The sequence below is a fragment of the Branchiostoma floridae genome, chromosome 10 (assembly GCF_000003815.2).
Source record: "Branchiostoma floridae strain S238N-H82 chromosome 10, Bfl_VNyyK, whole genome shotgun sequence".
Lineage (NCBI taxonomy): Eukaryota > Metazoa > Chordata > Leptocardii > Amphioxiformes > Branchiostomatidae > Branchiostoma > Branchiostoma floridae.
Window position 1 is genome coordinate 17,086,793 of NC_049988.1, and position 16,002 is coordinate 17,102,794.

Here is a 16,002-nt window from a genome sequence, read left to right on the forward strand (position 1 = left end):
TTCCTTGTGTTGGAAAACTATGGATTCTACCAAAATAGATGAGGTTTCATTCGAAAATGAAAACCTGACTTGTTCTTTTCAGACGAGACAAATTATAATCATAGAATGAGGAAGGGATTAAAAGAAAAAAAGAGAGCGAGGACTAAAAGAAATAAATCAGTCATCACAATACAGCCCTGCCGATATAAGGGCTAGACAAGAAAACAAATAAAACTTGTTCTGTTACCCAGATAAGACAAATCATGACCATTGTATGTTGAGAGCGTGAGATAAAAAGACCTGAAGAACAGTCATCACAACACAGCCCTGGGGATAGGAAGACTGGACAAGAAACAAAATGAAAACTTGCATGCCTGTCCTTGGTGCTGAACTACCATCACAAAGCAAAACTATGGCCATGGACAGCTCTATTGTCTTCAATACCTACCACCCAAGGATTATGACCATAACTTTTTATGAAAACGAGACAGAAAAACTGGGAGTTCTTCATCAGTGCCAAAAGGAGGGAAGCCAAACAAGCCCCTGACTACAAGAGATAGTGTCATACTTTATTCTTGGTAATAAAGGTCTTACCATCTCCACAGGTACCATCTCCTGGTACACAGGACCGTAGCCATCAAAAGTCATGGGCTGGGGTGCCTGCATGGCTGCTGGTGGAGACTGGGAAAAAACAAGACAGGGAGTGAAATAGTACATCTTCAAATAAAGCAATCAGAGATGGAGGACTTCAACACTTCATGTAGATTGGAGGTTGGAGTCATGGAGATAGTAGAAGTCTGGTCGGGACTTTTTACTATCTTCGTGATCCCACCCTCTGCTTGGAATTCTGCAGGAATTTGTGCAGGAATTGAAATACTAGTAGTAAGCATTCAAACAAAGTGTGGGGATGGCAGACTTCATCCTGAAATGTAGGTCACGAACACAAGATAAATAGGTATGCCAAAGATGGTACCTCAGTCCCCTTGTGGCAAAGTTACTGAGGCTTCATAAGTTAACAATTTTGTAAGCACAGATGCCTGCAATCGAAACACCATCTTCATAATGGTATGTTAGGGAATCATGGGTTTGTAGTTGTAAAGTCTACCTGAATTTAAAATGAAAAATGATGTATGATGCATTTGACCTTTCCCTACTCTTTCATCACCTTAATTAAAGGTATATGGTAGCCCCATTTGAGTTTTAATGACATAAACAAAGTTAAAGACACAAACAAACAAACATCACTTCTTGACAATCAATAGTGGTGTTTAACATTACCTGAGGAGCCCACTCCCTGCCAGATGTACTGTACTGCTGTCCTGCAGCCTGGAAAGAGCCATCAGCAAATGAATTAAGAGACTCTTTTAAACAACCACAACTTTATGTTCACCAACGTTTCGGTGACCGTCTGTCACCTTCCTGAGGGCAATTCTGACTGGTTTATATAGTACTGCAGCAATAAGTATCGCTGCTTACAGATGTGGTCACAAACGTAAATTATTTACATATGCTGCATACAGTGGTTTTAGAGTTTACCATGTGATTCCAAACATTAAGGAGTGTGATACTATATGGCAGTTATAAACTACTGTAAATGCAGAAACTTTCGCGGTGGCTTAATGTTCGCAATCTTCATGGTGGCCGCTTCACAACAAGCTTAAAACCCAAGTTAACATTTTTCTATTGCAGTAAGAGACTACAGTGCATGGTGCTACCTCAAACTTAAAATCACCGCAAAAAGTCCTTTTTCCCGCTACCGCGAATTTAAATCCCCGCGAACTTAAATGCATTTACAGTACTCATGGAGGCCAACAGCAAAGTTCATCTTCAAACTCTGGGCACACAGAATCTTGCATGCAATAATGCCTGCCTTGTTCAATTCACTTGGAAGCGAATGTCTGAAAACTAACAAGGCGAGTCTTGGAGTCTGAGAGCAGGTTCACTCCCCCAGTTTGGTGAAACAAGTAACCCCAATTAGCCAACAAAGGTCTTATTCAAAGCCAGCTTAACGTTTTGCCTGCTTGCAACTTTCACAGCTGACAAAGATGTATTACCGGTGACCTCGCTTTCATGAGAGGTTATGGGATAAACTTGTTGGTTCACTTGATGTGATAGGTGAAACAAAATGTCCTTGTTAACAATTGTCATGTACCACATTTTAACCCCTGGCAGAGTTGACCAGGGTTTGGTTAAATGGTCCAAGTTGAGTATCTGAGTTGACTGCCCCAGTTGGCAAAGGGCTGAATCATCCTGATGGGCCCATTTTCTTAGCCCGGGTAACTTCCTACTTTTATCGGCCACTCCTTGCATTCACTGCACTAAAAAAGCCCCGGTAGAAATAGGATGGTACCCAGGCTACCACTTTCCAATACTGTACCAAACACAATGCATAACAACCCAATGGCCTCTAAAAGGTTATTACATTACGGAACCCATGATAGTAGGACTGGTGTGCTATATACTTACAGTGTTTGGGTAGTAAGACTGGTGTGCTATAGGACTACCTATATTACTATACTTACAGTGTTTGGGTAGTAAGACTGGTGTGCTATAGGACTACCTTCTCTATACTTACAGTGTTGGGGTAGTAGGACTGTTGTGGTGGGCCCTGTGGCATGTACATGTTGCAGGGTTGGTGGGTCGGTGGTCCAGCCGGCAGCATGATCGGGGCGGGGCTCAGCGATGGAGGCACTGAGGGACCGACTATTGTCTGTGTCAAGAGAAATGTAAACATTTGGTTGAACTGAAGTGTATGTAGCACAATATGTAGTAGTATACATTGTACTAATATCTAGACAAAGATTATACTGCTGCTGGGGTCCCTGACATGGGTGGGCAGCAGTCAGCTAGTCCTCACACTTTCATGGTTTACACTGGAAAGGCCGCATATTGATGTCCTTCGCAACACACTCCTTCCAAGATTTCCTTGGTCTACCACGATCTCTGTTTCCTGGTAACTGCAATTTAAAGATGGTGTTGATACAGCCACTGAGTCGTTCAGCTTCAATAATGTTTAAGGTCAAATAACTGAAACAGTGCACAACTTGTCGACTGGTCAGCTTTTTGTTGTGGCGGAAAAACATAATTTGTAAAAAGTTGGTGTCGGAGAGAATATTAAGTAACAATGTGTAAGATGCCAAACAAAGAATTCTAGAATTTACCTGTTGAGGCAGGTAGCTATCTGGGCACATGTACCCATACGGCAGACTCCAGTTGTTAACAAACGAAGTACTGGGACCAATATCCGCCAAGTAGGGCGAACAGGAAGACTCTAGAGAAAAACAAGCAAAAACAGTGCATAAAAATCCATCCAGTGGTACAAAATTTTTGTTATTATGGTTTCATATCTTGGTTAACTTCAGTTCAGTATCTCTACTTTTTGATAATTAAAAGGTACAGCAATGTTATAGAATGGCACATTTAACAAGATATCAAAAACAGAAGTTCTGCTGCAGTACCTAGGAAACTTGACAGGGGGCCCAAATTCTAAGCATGAGCATCTTCATTTTGCCGACATGTGAAAAATGAAATATCCCTCCAGAACTTCTTATGAGTTATGCTGTTCACAAACAGACTAGCAGGAGCACACATAAAGATATAACATTGTATCGGATGTCCACTGGTCTTGGACCATCATAGGGTTGCATAGCACAAAAATTAGATACTACATACTCTAGGGTAGTTGCATACAACATAGGAAATCATATGAATGTGTATTAAAAGATTTTACTTAAAGATTCATTCAACTTTCAACAAGTGATGCTCACCTGGACGGAAAGGTGATGGAAGGGAAGGAGACTAGAAAAAAAAAGAAGCAAAGAAAATGCTGAGAGATTTTCAACAATACATTTCATCAAGCAATACAAAAATAACACATTTAGGTTAGCTAACCTCTTGGTATTCTGAGTAGAAGTACAATTTAAAATATTAAACGAAGAGAGAGAAAAAAACCTTGACACTATTCTATCATTTTTGAAGTTTCGAGAAGTTACAACATAAACCATTTAATGGGATGAGAAAAATACTTGACGCAATGCTATAAGTCCAACATTAAACATTCAATGAGAAGAGATTAAAAAACTTGACACAATATTGATAATGCTATTAGTTCTTTAAGTCTTTATATGTTATACTTAGATTTGACACATTATAAGATGTTCTATTTCTTCCTGCCTGGTCAAGAAAATATACATGTCACTTCATAGGTAGTTGTGAAATTCCACTTACCTGCTTTCTGATGGCCGGGCCTACATTCAACCTTTTGTCTTTAAACATCAGGTTGTCGTTCTGTAAAAAAAGTTACAAATGTCACAAAAATACAGGTAAGCAATGCCTTAAATAATTTATGACAGAAAATACATGGATTACTTCAGCTTATATATTGTCATTGTGGACGAAAAAAATGACCGGACATTTCAATTCACCTGCTGTGCCTTGTCAGCTGCCTCCTGGCTGTCGAAGGTCACAAAACCATAGCTGTAGGAAATAAAGATGCACCAAAGATGTTACCAAAACCCTGTAGTCTTCAATCAAAAGTCAAAGGTCCCATGTTTTAGGAGAACCACAACTCGCACACCTTAAGAACCCACCAGGCCACCACACTTATCAAAAATAGTAGGCTTGGGTCCTTCCTGGTGTGAGTGGATCAAACCCTTTAGCTGATCTTACACAGTATACTTACAAAACTGGTGTGTTTAGCTGTTGACAGGGCTGGACAAGTTTTCTTAAATTCCCTTGTCGCATGAGGCAAGCACTTGGACAAAAGGGCAAGTGGACTTGTCCAACCCTGTGTAAAGCACAACAGTTTTGTACCTAATGGCTATTACTCTAAAGGGTTGATTTACTGGTTGTGCACAACAAGCAAACAAACAAACAAATAAATCTGAAATGTGCAGGTTGAGGGTGACTAATTTATCCATCTCTATCTACATGTATCATGTTATTTTTGAGATGGGGCTGGGGTCTGGTATCCAGGCTATGTAACTGTAAGACCAGATGAATGCTTACAGACCTGTAACCATGCCATTAGTCAATGACATGTAGGCATTAGTAACACAAGAAGTCATTTCACGGATCATTACCCTTAAGGGTGCTGTAGATCTGGCTCTCTTCAGGATTTACCTCTTTATCTGGGACACTAAATGGATCTGTACCTCCCCACACATGTATCATGTGTAATGTGATCTAGTGGACAATCTTCTAAAACAACTGGCTGTGACCCTAGCTAGAGACACCTGTTGTTTTAGTGTCTTTTGGTGCCTAAAGACACACAGAGAGCAGCAAATTCCTGAAAATACCTTTGAGTTCAGGATGGTTTAATTTTGCCAATACGCCATTTGGATACAAGTTAATAGAAACATGAAAGAATGAAATTTTAAATGCAACCTCTGGCTCTCTTCAGGACTTACCACTAGTACTTTATCTTTTCATCTGGGACACTACATGGACCAGTACCTCCCCACACATGTATCAGGTGTAATGTGATATACTAGTGGGCACTCTTCTAAAAGATAAAGACTTCAACAAACTGGCTGTGACCCTAAGCTGAGGACACCTGTTGTTTCAGTCACATCAGTGTTTTTTTTTCTTTTTCTATATTCAAAAACACATAACAAGGACAATGTAGCGCTGCACTCAAGTTTAATATCTTATTTTAACTAATGAACTTAGGTAACTTAGGTCAACATAAATAACTGTGCGCCATTTCCCACCACCCCAAGACATAAAGTAGTTAGTATCAATTAGCCTAAGTGAGTACATATGAAAAAGAGAATTAACAAAAGTAGATTTGGGACTTCTATATCTACTTGACTGATACAGTCAAACTTATGCCTATGCTTACATCAGTGTTGTTCCACCTTAGAGAACACTAGCCTGATTAAATCTTGCTTATAGCAGCCCGCCAATCATGGGCCATCCTCCTGTGATGGTGGCCAGAACTCAGTGAAGACCTTTCTTTATTCCCTGCCCGGTCTGAGACGGGCTCCACTCCCTTCTCTCAACCTGCTCGGTGCGGGACTCTAGCTTTACTCTCTTCGGACCTGCTCGGTCTGATACTCGCGCCAAATAGCCCCCACTCTCACTCCACTCTCCCCTTTATAATGTTGAAATGTTTTATTGCAAATTCATGCCCATAGGGCTTATTGCAAGTGAACAAAATCAAATACTGTACATGGAGTGATTGAAAATTGGTAAATAATCTAAATTCTAACATACAAAGATTAACTGATTGAATGTGCATACAGAATATCGACTATGACTATAAAACCTACATTACTATTGTGGGGTTTGACTTCTTTTCATATCCCCCGGTTGTTACCTCTGCCAACTTAATTATCTTTGTCGGCACAAGCTATGCCCATCTTTTCCTTTGTCGGCACTGCAATGTATGTCTGCATGAGCTATGACCATCTTTTCCTTTGTCGGCACTACAATGTATGTCTGCATGAGCTATGACCATCTTTTCCTTTGTCGGCTCTGTGTAGGCACTGTAGGAGCTGTGTACTGTTGTCAACACTGAGGCCAAAGCTGAAGTGCCCCCTACTGCTCTTGGTCAGACCTAAGGTCAGCCTTAATTACCTTTTGTCTCAACTGGACGTTGGGGTCAGTCCTAAGGTCAACTGTAATTACTTATATCTGGCGTTTTTAGGACATCATCAGCTCAAAACAAATATCGTTCCCGTGGGAAAGTAAGATAGTTACCTACCGCTCTCATGGGAAGTGCTAGAAAGGGTTACAGATAGCAAAAACTAATATGTTATACACATACTAGTTATGCTACTTCAATTCTCCGTGTTTTCTATTCCATGACACTCCCTCTCATTATCTTTCAGCATGTCTTGTTGTGACCTGTACTTAGCCCTGTGTGGCAAAAATGTACAATAACGGTCTTCATTCTTCATTATCCAGCTAGCTTCCTAAGGGGAAGGGCCAGTTACAGACCTGGACAGCAGAGGTTGTGTTACACCAGGACTGTCTCCAGTTAATTTTCCATCCCACTCATTGTTTTGAGAGCCCATGTTGTTGATTATGATGGTATTGAATATGTCAGTTTAAGCTTATGATAGTACCTTTTCAACAGCTTCATCTTTGAGACAGAATTTCCGTCATGGGATGGAAGGATGAGTCCTAGAGACAGCTTTGTGTTACACAGATCAAGACTAAGAGAACACTGCCTTAGACACAGGTGGAATTTATGAAGCTGGACAGGTGAATTTCTGAAACTCACCCCTTGCTGACTCCCGCTCTATCAGCGATGATCTTCGTGTCCCTCACGGCACCAAACTGGCTGAAAAAATCCCGCAACTCCTGCTCTGAACACTGCAGTCAGGAAGATACAACATGGCACAAATCAGTAAACAATACATCAATGGTTAATTTCATTTATATTATGTATGTATACACAAAAATATGTAAACATTGGTGTCATATATGCCTGTATGGTCTGGACATAACACAATATGAATTAATTCATTCTTTCATTCGACGAGCGACGATACGACGACGACGACGACATTCATTTGTTCACTCATCTATTCACTTAATTATTGTATTTCGATAAGAAAAAATGTAAACATAAACACTTTTCAGTTTTAAGTGATTTGTGAATTACTTGTATTATTTTGCTATGTAGAAAAGGCCAGTCTACCCAACAAGTTTTTAAACCTAGGTATACCATATACTTTTAATCTGCTGACATTACAAAGTTTTGACTATGAGGATAGTTACATCTGTGTGAAAGCCCCCTAACGAAGACCTGAAGGCCAGACAGTCGCAAATTTTGGCAACGTCAACTCTCATACTTCTTCCAGGTATAACAATTATAAGACTCATTTTGTAGCTGCTTTGTACAATTTGCTTTATGGTCAAAACATTTTTTTTTTGTGTAAATGAATGAAAATTTATGTGTGTGTGGATGTTATCCATGTAATCAAATGAATATGATCTCTCAAACTTTATACAGCTCAATTTACTTACGTCTGGGTCAAAACCCCTGACAAAAACCCGATCCCTGAAGAGCGTTCCGATTTGCACGTGCTGGTAGTGCCACCAGGGGTACACTGGTGTGGCCAGCTGCATGGGGCCGGCAGGTGTGCATGCGTGCGAGGTGGGCAGGGTGGCGGCCGAGGCACTGGCATCCGCAGGCAGGTCGTTCTACATGCAAGCATGCCATTATATTTGTTAAACATGCTAATGTGTAGTCTCTACCAGACTCCGGATCGCTGGAAAAATCGTAGAAATGCAACGAATAGAGGAGTAAGCCGGCCAGAGGAATATAGATCGCGTGCTGTTCCCTAGCCGGCTATATTCCTCTGGCCAGATTACTCCTCTATTGGTACCATTTCTACGATTTTTCCAGCGATCCGGAGTCTGGTAGAGACTAGCTAATGTGAATGATGGTCAAACATGCAGCTTGAAACTTGGAGCTGTGCAGGTGTTTCTGATGTCTACCTGCACTGGTCCATGTACTGGGAATATAAGCTGGTGTGTTATGCTGAAAGGCAGTCATACCAGCTATAAAGATATGTGAGAAAGGGTTAGAAACAGTCTTGTAATTCCCATGATTCGTATCCGGGTCGCCAGACGATCACAAACCCAGATGCTAAACTGTTACGCCAAAAGGCTGACAGCCATTTAGCAAAGTTGGTTTGGCAGTCCTACTGTTATAACAAGTTCATGCAGATGTTGTTCCCTGTTCAGCAACTTCAAGGGATTAAAAAATACATCTTGTTAGAGTGTCAATCTGCTTTTATATTAATCCATCCCAACAGAAAAACCTGAAGTGCGTTCTCATACATACACTCACTCACTCAGTCCCAAAGCTCATACACACATACATACATACATACGTTATACGCTATCCCGCCCACGAATACTCTGTTTGGGATAACGGTTCCGTAGAGCGGGGCTTTAGTCACGTTGCTGGTGGAACAGGTGGAGTTTGCAGGGGATATTGAAGTAGACCTCTGAGGTGTGGGGAGGGGGGCAGGAGAGTTGGACGTGGAATGTTCACTCTGGCGGGAAGAGAGAGAGAGAAAGAAGAAAAAGTAGTGAGAAGGCAGAAGTTTTACAGTTTGAAAAAGGAAGGGAAAGATATGCTGGTAGTTACCGCTTGTTCTCAATGTTTGCTTGCTACCATGATATAAGCAACTGAGAGAGAGAAAAGTAGTGAGATGGTAGAAGTTTTACAGTTTGAAAAAGGAAGGGAAAGATATACTGGTAGTTGCCACTGGTTCTCCAGTTTTGCTTGTTACCATGAAAACCAATCGCAAAGGCAGAACGAATGTAAAAGTGATCTCGATCCAGTTTTACAGTTTGAAAAAGCTCTGTAGTTCATACTGTTTTGTAATATTTTGTCTTAAGTTTTTACTTGCTTGTAATATTTCCCCAATAAAAGAACAAAATCAACCTCATACAAGTATGCCCAAATTGGAATACAAATGTAACTTAGTTGACCAAGTGTTTTTACATGTTTTGAAAATATTTAAACTGAATATCCAAACTTAAGCTGAAGATTGTTACTCTTAAACAACAGTGTGTAAGTACTGATCATCATCATATTTCATTACGTATTGTCATTTAGGGATAAATGTACATTTGATGGTCGTATTTTATCATGTATTGTTTATTAAGAATATTCTTGTACATGTATTTTGAATGTTGCAATAGAGTATTCAGCCTCTTGGCAGAAAAGAAATGGAAGAGACAGCAGAAATTGCATGAGATGGTATCCAGGCTATGGAAAAGAAATGGCTGAGTAAGTTAAAAGATACAAATTAGGATAAGATAGATTAAACAAAGATAGGAAAAGAATCTGTTTTTTTCAACGTTCTAGTCGACCTTAAATTCTACAGTGCTTGGTCAATGTATGTATCTGTAGATATACACCTGCATAATACAAGAAGGTGTCTTTCCAACAACCACTAGAAGAATTTCTGTGATCAATCATGCACCTGTAGCAAAAGCTTTTAGAGTTTTTTGTAACTTTTGTTAAATGTAGGTACCTTCCTCGGTTCCATTTGGATCTGTGAAGTCGTGATAGTTAGTTTTTGATTCCCTTTAGCCGATGCGACTCTAAGGAAAAACGTGTTCACTTGTAATACATAGACGAGGATAAAAACAACGTCTGTGTATTATTCCCCAGAGTTGCACAGGCTAGATTCCCTAGGCCTTGTTTTAATACCGTTTGTAACGTATCAGTCTAGTTTGTTCGTAGGGATCACGTTACAATCTGATTTCTGTGACAGAAAAGGACTTTGCTATTTTTGCGGCTTTTCTCCTCAGTTCAACTCTGTACCGTATATGATTATTTCCAAACTGAGTTGTAGAGATGTGTCGACTTTCTGTACCCTCAAACCACCGTATGGGGTCAAAACTGACCCCAGGCGTATATCATTGCGTGCCATTATGTCATTTCGGGTCGAAAACAAATTTCCTTCCAGGAGTTTGTTTGTGTATATGTCCTATAACTTCTTATACGTTTTTACCAAGATTGGTTCATTGTTGATTAAGTTATCCTCGAAAGTTTATGCATGGTCCAGTGGGGTCAAAACTGACCCCAGCATTTTTTTAAACAAACTTTTGCAACCCACACCGAAACTACTTATGGTAGGATTACAAAATTTTCAGAGAATGATGTAAATGTAAGCCAAAATTATTGTAGCAACTTTTGTGCCATTATCATGTTATATGACGACATTATTACGTCATCTAGGTAAAATCGGTCGCCATCTTAGATTTTGACTGATGACGTCATCATATTAGCATAAATTATTAATATTGAGTCCTGAAATTTACGTTGTATTTTATAAGATGTGATAAACAACTGTTATTTGCCAAGAAAACTTTAAAACTTAAATGTTTAATACAAAATTAGAAAATTTCGTAATATACTTGTCTGTCAGAATTCCGTTGCCATGGCAACAGGAAAAATTATGAACATACTTTGTTCACTGAAAGTGTTTGCTATCAACGTTTTCTATAAAGTTACCAAGTTTGGTGGCCCTAGCCTAAGCCATTCAGGCGCTATATGGCATTGAAGCTGGTACAGGCATCAAAAACCTCCTTCCCGGTCTGAATAGCGTCGGTGCAAAATGTGGTCCTCATGATCTTTTGCATAAATTATGATAATGAGCTAGAAGTATTCTCACCTAATCATGTCAGATTGTCCCGCATATATTAACGAAACTATACATATATACAAATCACAAAAAGATTCACACAAAAAAAACTGTATTCGTACAAAACGTTTTGGGGTCAGATTTGACCCCATACGGTAATCTACGTCACAAAAAAGCTACGGTGGTTTGAGGGTTAACTACATCTACAAATGTTGTTTACGTACATGTAAGGCAGAAAAAATCGTTGTAAAATAATACAGGAATAAAAAAAACTCACCTGGAATATCGCAACTTTGGAATGCGGAACACGTATCGTTTTAAAAGACAAACAAAATTTTGTCAGATCTAATGTTGGGAATAAAAACATCCAGTCCAGACGATGGTTTTTTCTTGTAAGGTTTTGAAAACTGGTCAGAGAAAACGGGAAAACGGCCGTTCAACTTTAATCAACAATCAACTACCCAGTGCAGACGACAACTAATCTAATCTAATTTCAACAGTTCTGACAAAGTAGCTGTGAAATAACACTTTTTACACATCAGTGACATTTTTATTCCCATATCAACAAATCGAGGGTAACTTGAGTTTATCATAGTCCTACATGGCACACATTTCGTCAGTTTTAGAAACTGCTGTGTCGCACAGTTTTCTCGATCAAAGCTACGGCGATATTTTTGGTATATTTACATTTTGTTTCAGCCTTTTTCTGTCTCGGCTGGAAACGAAACAAAACCAAAATCGTCCACAATATCTAGAGGGAATTTTGAAGCGACTGCAAGCACCTGTTTCCAGGGCTGAGCCGGAGTCTATTTTTATCGCACAGTTTCAAATATGGCTCTGCCCGCCCCGTGTTACCCGTGTCCGACATCACACAAGCATGGCTTCACTTCCATTTTCTCTCAGATGTTCCCTCAGAAATCTACAACTTCTGCACAACATCTCGCCACGAATTTTGTCAGATTTTGCCGACGAAGATGTAAGGGACGATTTCCGATCGTCAGCGCAAAATCTCTGACAGACAGATGATCACAAATTCCGTCCGAATCATCACAACATTGGTCCACATTTTGCAACTGCGCTCGGCGATTTCAAAAATCGTCACTCACACATGTGTAGCACCTACATCGTAAGAACGAAAATCGCCCAGCCAAACATACCTAAAACATGCTCTCTTACAAAAATTGAGGAAAGGATTCTTACCATCTTGTTGTCAGTAGAGTCTGTCTACGTATTTGGAAAGCACAGCTGTGTGGAAAATGTCCCATGGGCCTGGAGTCTGGTCGTCTGAGCCTGGGATTTGATTGACAGGGCGATTGGGCGTCGGTTGGAAGAAACCACTTATGGTGTAGTTCGCTACATTACTGCTTGACAGTAAAACTTTCCCTTTTCTGAGTGTGACAATTATTGTAGCTCCAACAGAACTTTATTCTGACCAAATATGTCTGTCCAGAACAATTTTACGAACAGCTTCCGCCACCATAAGGTCGTCCGAGAATTTGATTGGCAGAACGTTTGAGCGTCGGTTGGGAGAAACCACTTACTGTTCGCTAAACACTTGATAGTAACACTTTCTCTTTTCTGTCATCTGTTATCTGACGTGCAGAACCTATCATAACAGAAGTAGAATTTGTTATCCGCTTTAAAAAAAAAGATTCTAACCATATTTATCTAGAGTAAGTTTACATACAGTGTCCCATCCCATTGAACTATCAGTAGTATTCCTTTGAAAAGTATTTATTCTTTTTCTTTCGTTACTGCTTTAAGGATGGAAAGGACAGAAGAAGAAGCTTAGGCGTTAGGTCACATTTCCAAACTGGGTTTCGGGAAAGAGTATGGAAGTTGAACACACACCACTACCAGTGGACTAGCCCCCTGCTGTAGTGATTGCGTTGTGTGGCCCAGGGCTAAGGAAACAGAGATGGACGCCGCCCTATGCGCCATCAGGCGCTTCCAAAGTGGCGCCCGGCCGGGGTGTCTTAAAAAACGAAAAATCAAAATGTATACCTAGAAATATACACATATCATGCCCATGGATCTTACTTTGACATTTTGTCTTTCCGATATCATTGCATTCTTTTCGCTCCAGAAAGCTGGCCGTCCGGGCCCCGGTTTGGAAATGTGACCTGTGCCTAACAGGGGTTACTCGCAGTGCGCATGTTGTTAGCAACGAGTGATAACGACCAATAAACATCGGGAAAATAACGGTAAACACTAAAGGAACATAAACAGCTGATTTCTGGGTCCAGGGGACAATATTTAATTCTGATATCACCATCAAATGCAATTGCGAGTTCATCTACATCAATTACTTTTCTAGCTTTTTTTCTAGCTTCGTTCTGTACAACAGAATGATTTTGAACTTGAATGTCGTGGTGTCCCCGAGTTCACCCTTGGCTAACAGCAATGCCGATCGTGTTTTACAGTTGCACGCTGTTACACGCCGCAGTTGTGCTTGGCCTCATCACAGATGTCAGGTGGTGTGGGCCGGTTCAGGATAGCTAGTAGTAATTCGTCTAGATCCCCTCCCAGACTGAATTCTCGCAAAGATGGCTTTTATTTCAGTGTGGTGTGTGTGTGTGCGAACGCTGATTTGCGATTTGGAATTGTTAGGGCATGTTGATTTAATTCTATGGATGGCATCCCCTGGAAACCTCAAAAGTTCAAAACTGATGCGAGAGCGCGAATAAAGAAAAAAAAGGTCGGCCCGAAAAAGTTGGCTTCATTATCTAATTAAGTGGTCAGGAAGATTGAGCAAATGACTTTTTAAACACAATGAGTACAGCTGCAGTATACCGGAAAATAGATTTGTCATTGTTGTTCTTTCACGTCTTCTTCTTTGACTAAGAATCTGCTGTGGCTCTTTGATGTTAGCATCTATTTTCCAATGTCTTTTTTTTTATTACCGGTATACACGTGTGTAGTTAATTGTATATGTGGTCATTTTAGCTGATTTGTACGATTAATAGTATGTATGGTTGTTTTTTTTCAACGCACGAAAATTGATGCGCACTTGATGTTATCCATATAACCAAATCAACACGGCCTAAGTGTTGAGAACTTGAAATGTTTCCCGCGTCTATGGGTAATACGGTTAGACTTTAGTGGCGATATCCGTGAAATTCAAATGATACCGAGAAGTGGGGTGAAATTTTGGATCACCACACCCCCTCCTTTTCTCCAAAGACGACCACACTGACTTGATTCTATGAATGACCCCAAAAGTTAAACTAATGTGCGAGGGCAGGGCAAAAAAATGAAAAATCCAGCGAAAAAATGTGCCGCTAAACCACAGGAGTAAACATCCAGTCCATTCTTTCCCAGGCAAGTCAGTGTGGCTCAGTTCAAAATATTTTTCTAGCCCGAAAATATCGATATTGCCCTGCCATTGCATTTCCTTTGCATTTCCTGCCCTGCCCTGCCATTGTATTTCCTGCTACCGGTCTTGCTGCTGTCTGGCTGTCACTTGTCATGTACTGTTTGCATTCCCAACAAATGAAATTGCAGTTGTCCGGGAAATGAGGCAACTTGGCTTCGCTACGGCTTGCATTTTGCGGTCCAGGTGTAAGGCGCACGTAACATTTCCAAACCAGCCGGTCCTGGCCTGGCAGCATTCGGGAACGAATATTATGAGCAGTATTTGAAAATTACAAACATTCGGCATAGAACTACCATTGCTAAACTAAGAATCAGTTGCCACCGACTACGAATTGAATCAGGAAGACACAACCGCACTCCTCTAGAACAAAGAGTCTGCCAATTTTGTACCTCAAACATGGTAGAAGATGAAGTACACTTCACTGTTGATTGCGATTTGTATGCGAATGATAGAAATACTCTATTTAGTTGTATAGAAAGTAGATTCCCTCATTTTAGACACATGAGTAGCACTGACAAGTTTATATTTCTCATGCGTTTTGACAAACCGACAATAGCGAAACCCATACAGTCCTACATTTTCACTATTACCAAGAAGCGAGAAGAAGCCGAACTTTTGTGTTAGACTAGATTTGTGACACTTTTATATGTATATATCCTGACTTATTGTGACCTGTACTTAGCTCGGTTGGGCAAAATTGTACAATAAAGGTCTTCATTCATTATTATGATGAAAAGACACCAAACTGCACAAGATATAAAGAGAACAGTCGTGGACGTGTATATTTTTTGCACACACGTTTCCATATTTCGGTTTCACAAACAGCCCGGTAGGACCCTGTTTGGAAATGTGAGTGACGTTAGCCTAACATACGGCGGGCTGGCTACCTCATGGGCCGCCGAATAAACTTGCTAGCTGACCGATCCTGTCTGGCACCCATCACCCAGGTGCCCATCACCCATATGGTACACATGGTAGGGTAGCGGCTGCATAACTGCCTAGTTGCGTGATACGATGTTGTGTTACTAATGTTGTGTTAGGGGGCCCGGGAAAAACTCAGACACTGACCCAAACAAACACACCAAAAACAACCCCTGTGTTTCAATATTGAGGCCACGTCTAGCGAAATAATAGACGTTAAACGAGGACAACAACAATAACAACAACAACTATTAAAAGAAAGTGGAGTACCACTGCACAGCAAGGAAAGGGGTAAGAGTTTTTGTTTAACTTTCATTTATTCGTCAACATTTCAAAGAGCATACAAGAGATGAAGAAGAAAAAAGACTGATGAAGTTTTAGAAGACTGGACATTAGATTCCCCCGCCCACAAGTTGCATGCGCAGTTTCGCTGAGCTGTGCTTCTCAACATTTCAAAGAACATACAACAGATGAAGGAAAGAAAAGGCTGATGAAGTTTGGAACACTGGACATCGAAAATCCCCCGCCCACAAGTTGCAGTTTCGCTGAGCTGTGCCCTTCTCTTCGCTCCTGTCGCTCCTCACCTCACACCTCACCGGTCCCATA

The 16,002-nt window shown here is 40.6% G+C and overlaps 1 protein-coding gene across 1 annotated transcript; it reads right to left on the reverse strand.

Moving 5' to 3' along the window:
- Positions 1–17: 17 nt before the first annotated feature.
- LOC118424983 (protein boule-like) lies at positions 18–12,449 on the reverse strand. The gene is made up of 11 exons (XM_035833795.1): positions 12,300–12,449; positions 8,829–8,993; positions 7,208–7,299; positions 4,404–4,455; positions 4,207–4,266; positions 3,747–3,777; positions 3,141–3,250; positions 2,555–2,689; positions 1,258–1,305; positions 574–660; positions 18–26 (listed from the first exon to the last, which is right to left on the reverse strand). The coding sequence occupies exons 1-11, from the start codon at positions 12,300–12,302 to the stop codon at positions 18–20; spliced, it is 792 nt and encodes a 263-aa protein (XP_035689688.1). The 5' UTR covers positions 12,303–12,449.
- Between the last annotated feature and the right edge of the window lie 3,553 nt (positions 12,450–16,002).

Bases quoted from the DNA above. Each gene is read 5' to 3' on its own strand.
- LOC118424983 (XM_035833795.1), bottom strand. The intron at 7,300-8,828 runs GTATGTATGTAT...TCCTGACTGCAG, and splicing joins TGGGCGGGATAGCGTATAAC to TGTTCAGAGCAGGAGTTGCG. The intron at 4,267-4,403 runs GTGAATTGAAAT...CTTTTTTTACAG, and splicing joins CAGCTGACAAGGCACAGCAG to AACGACAACCTGATGTTTAA.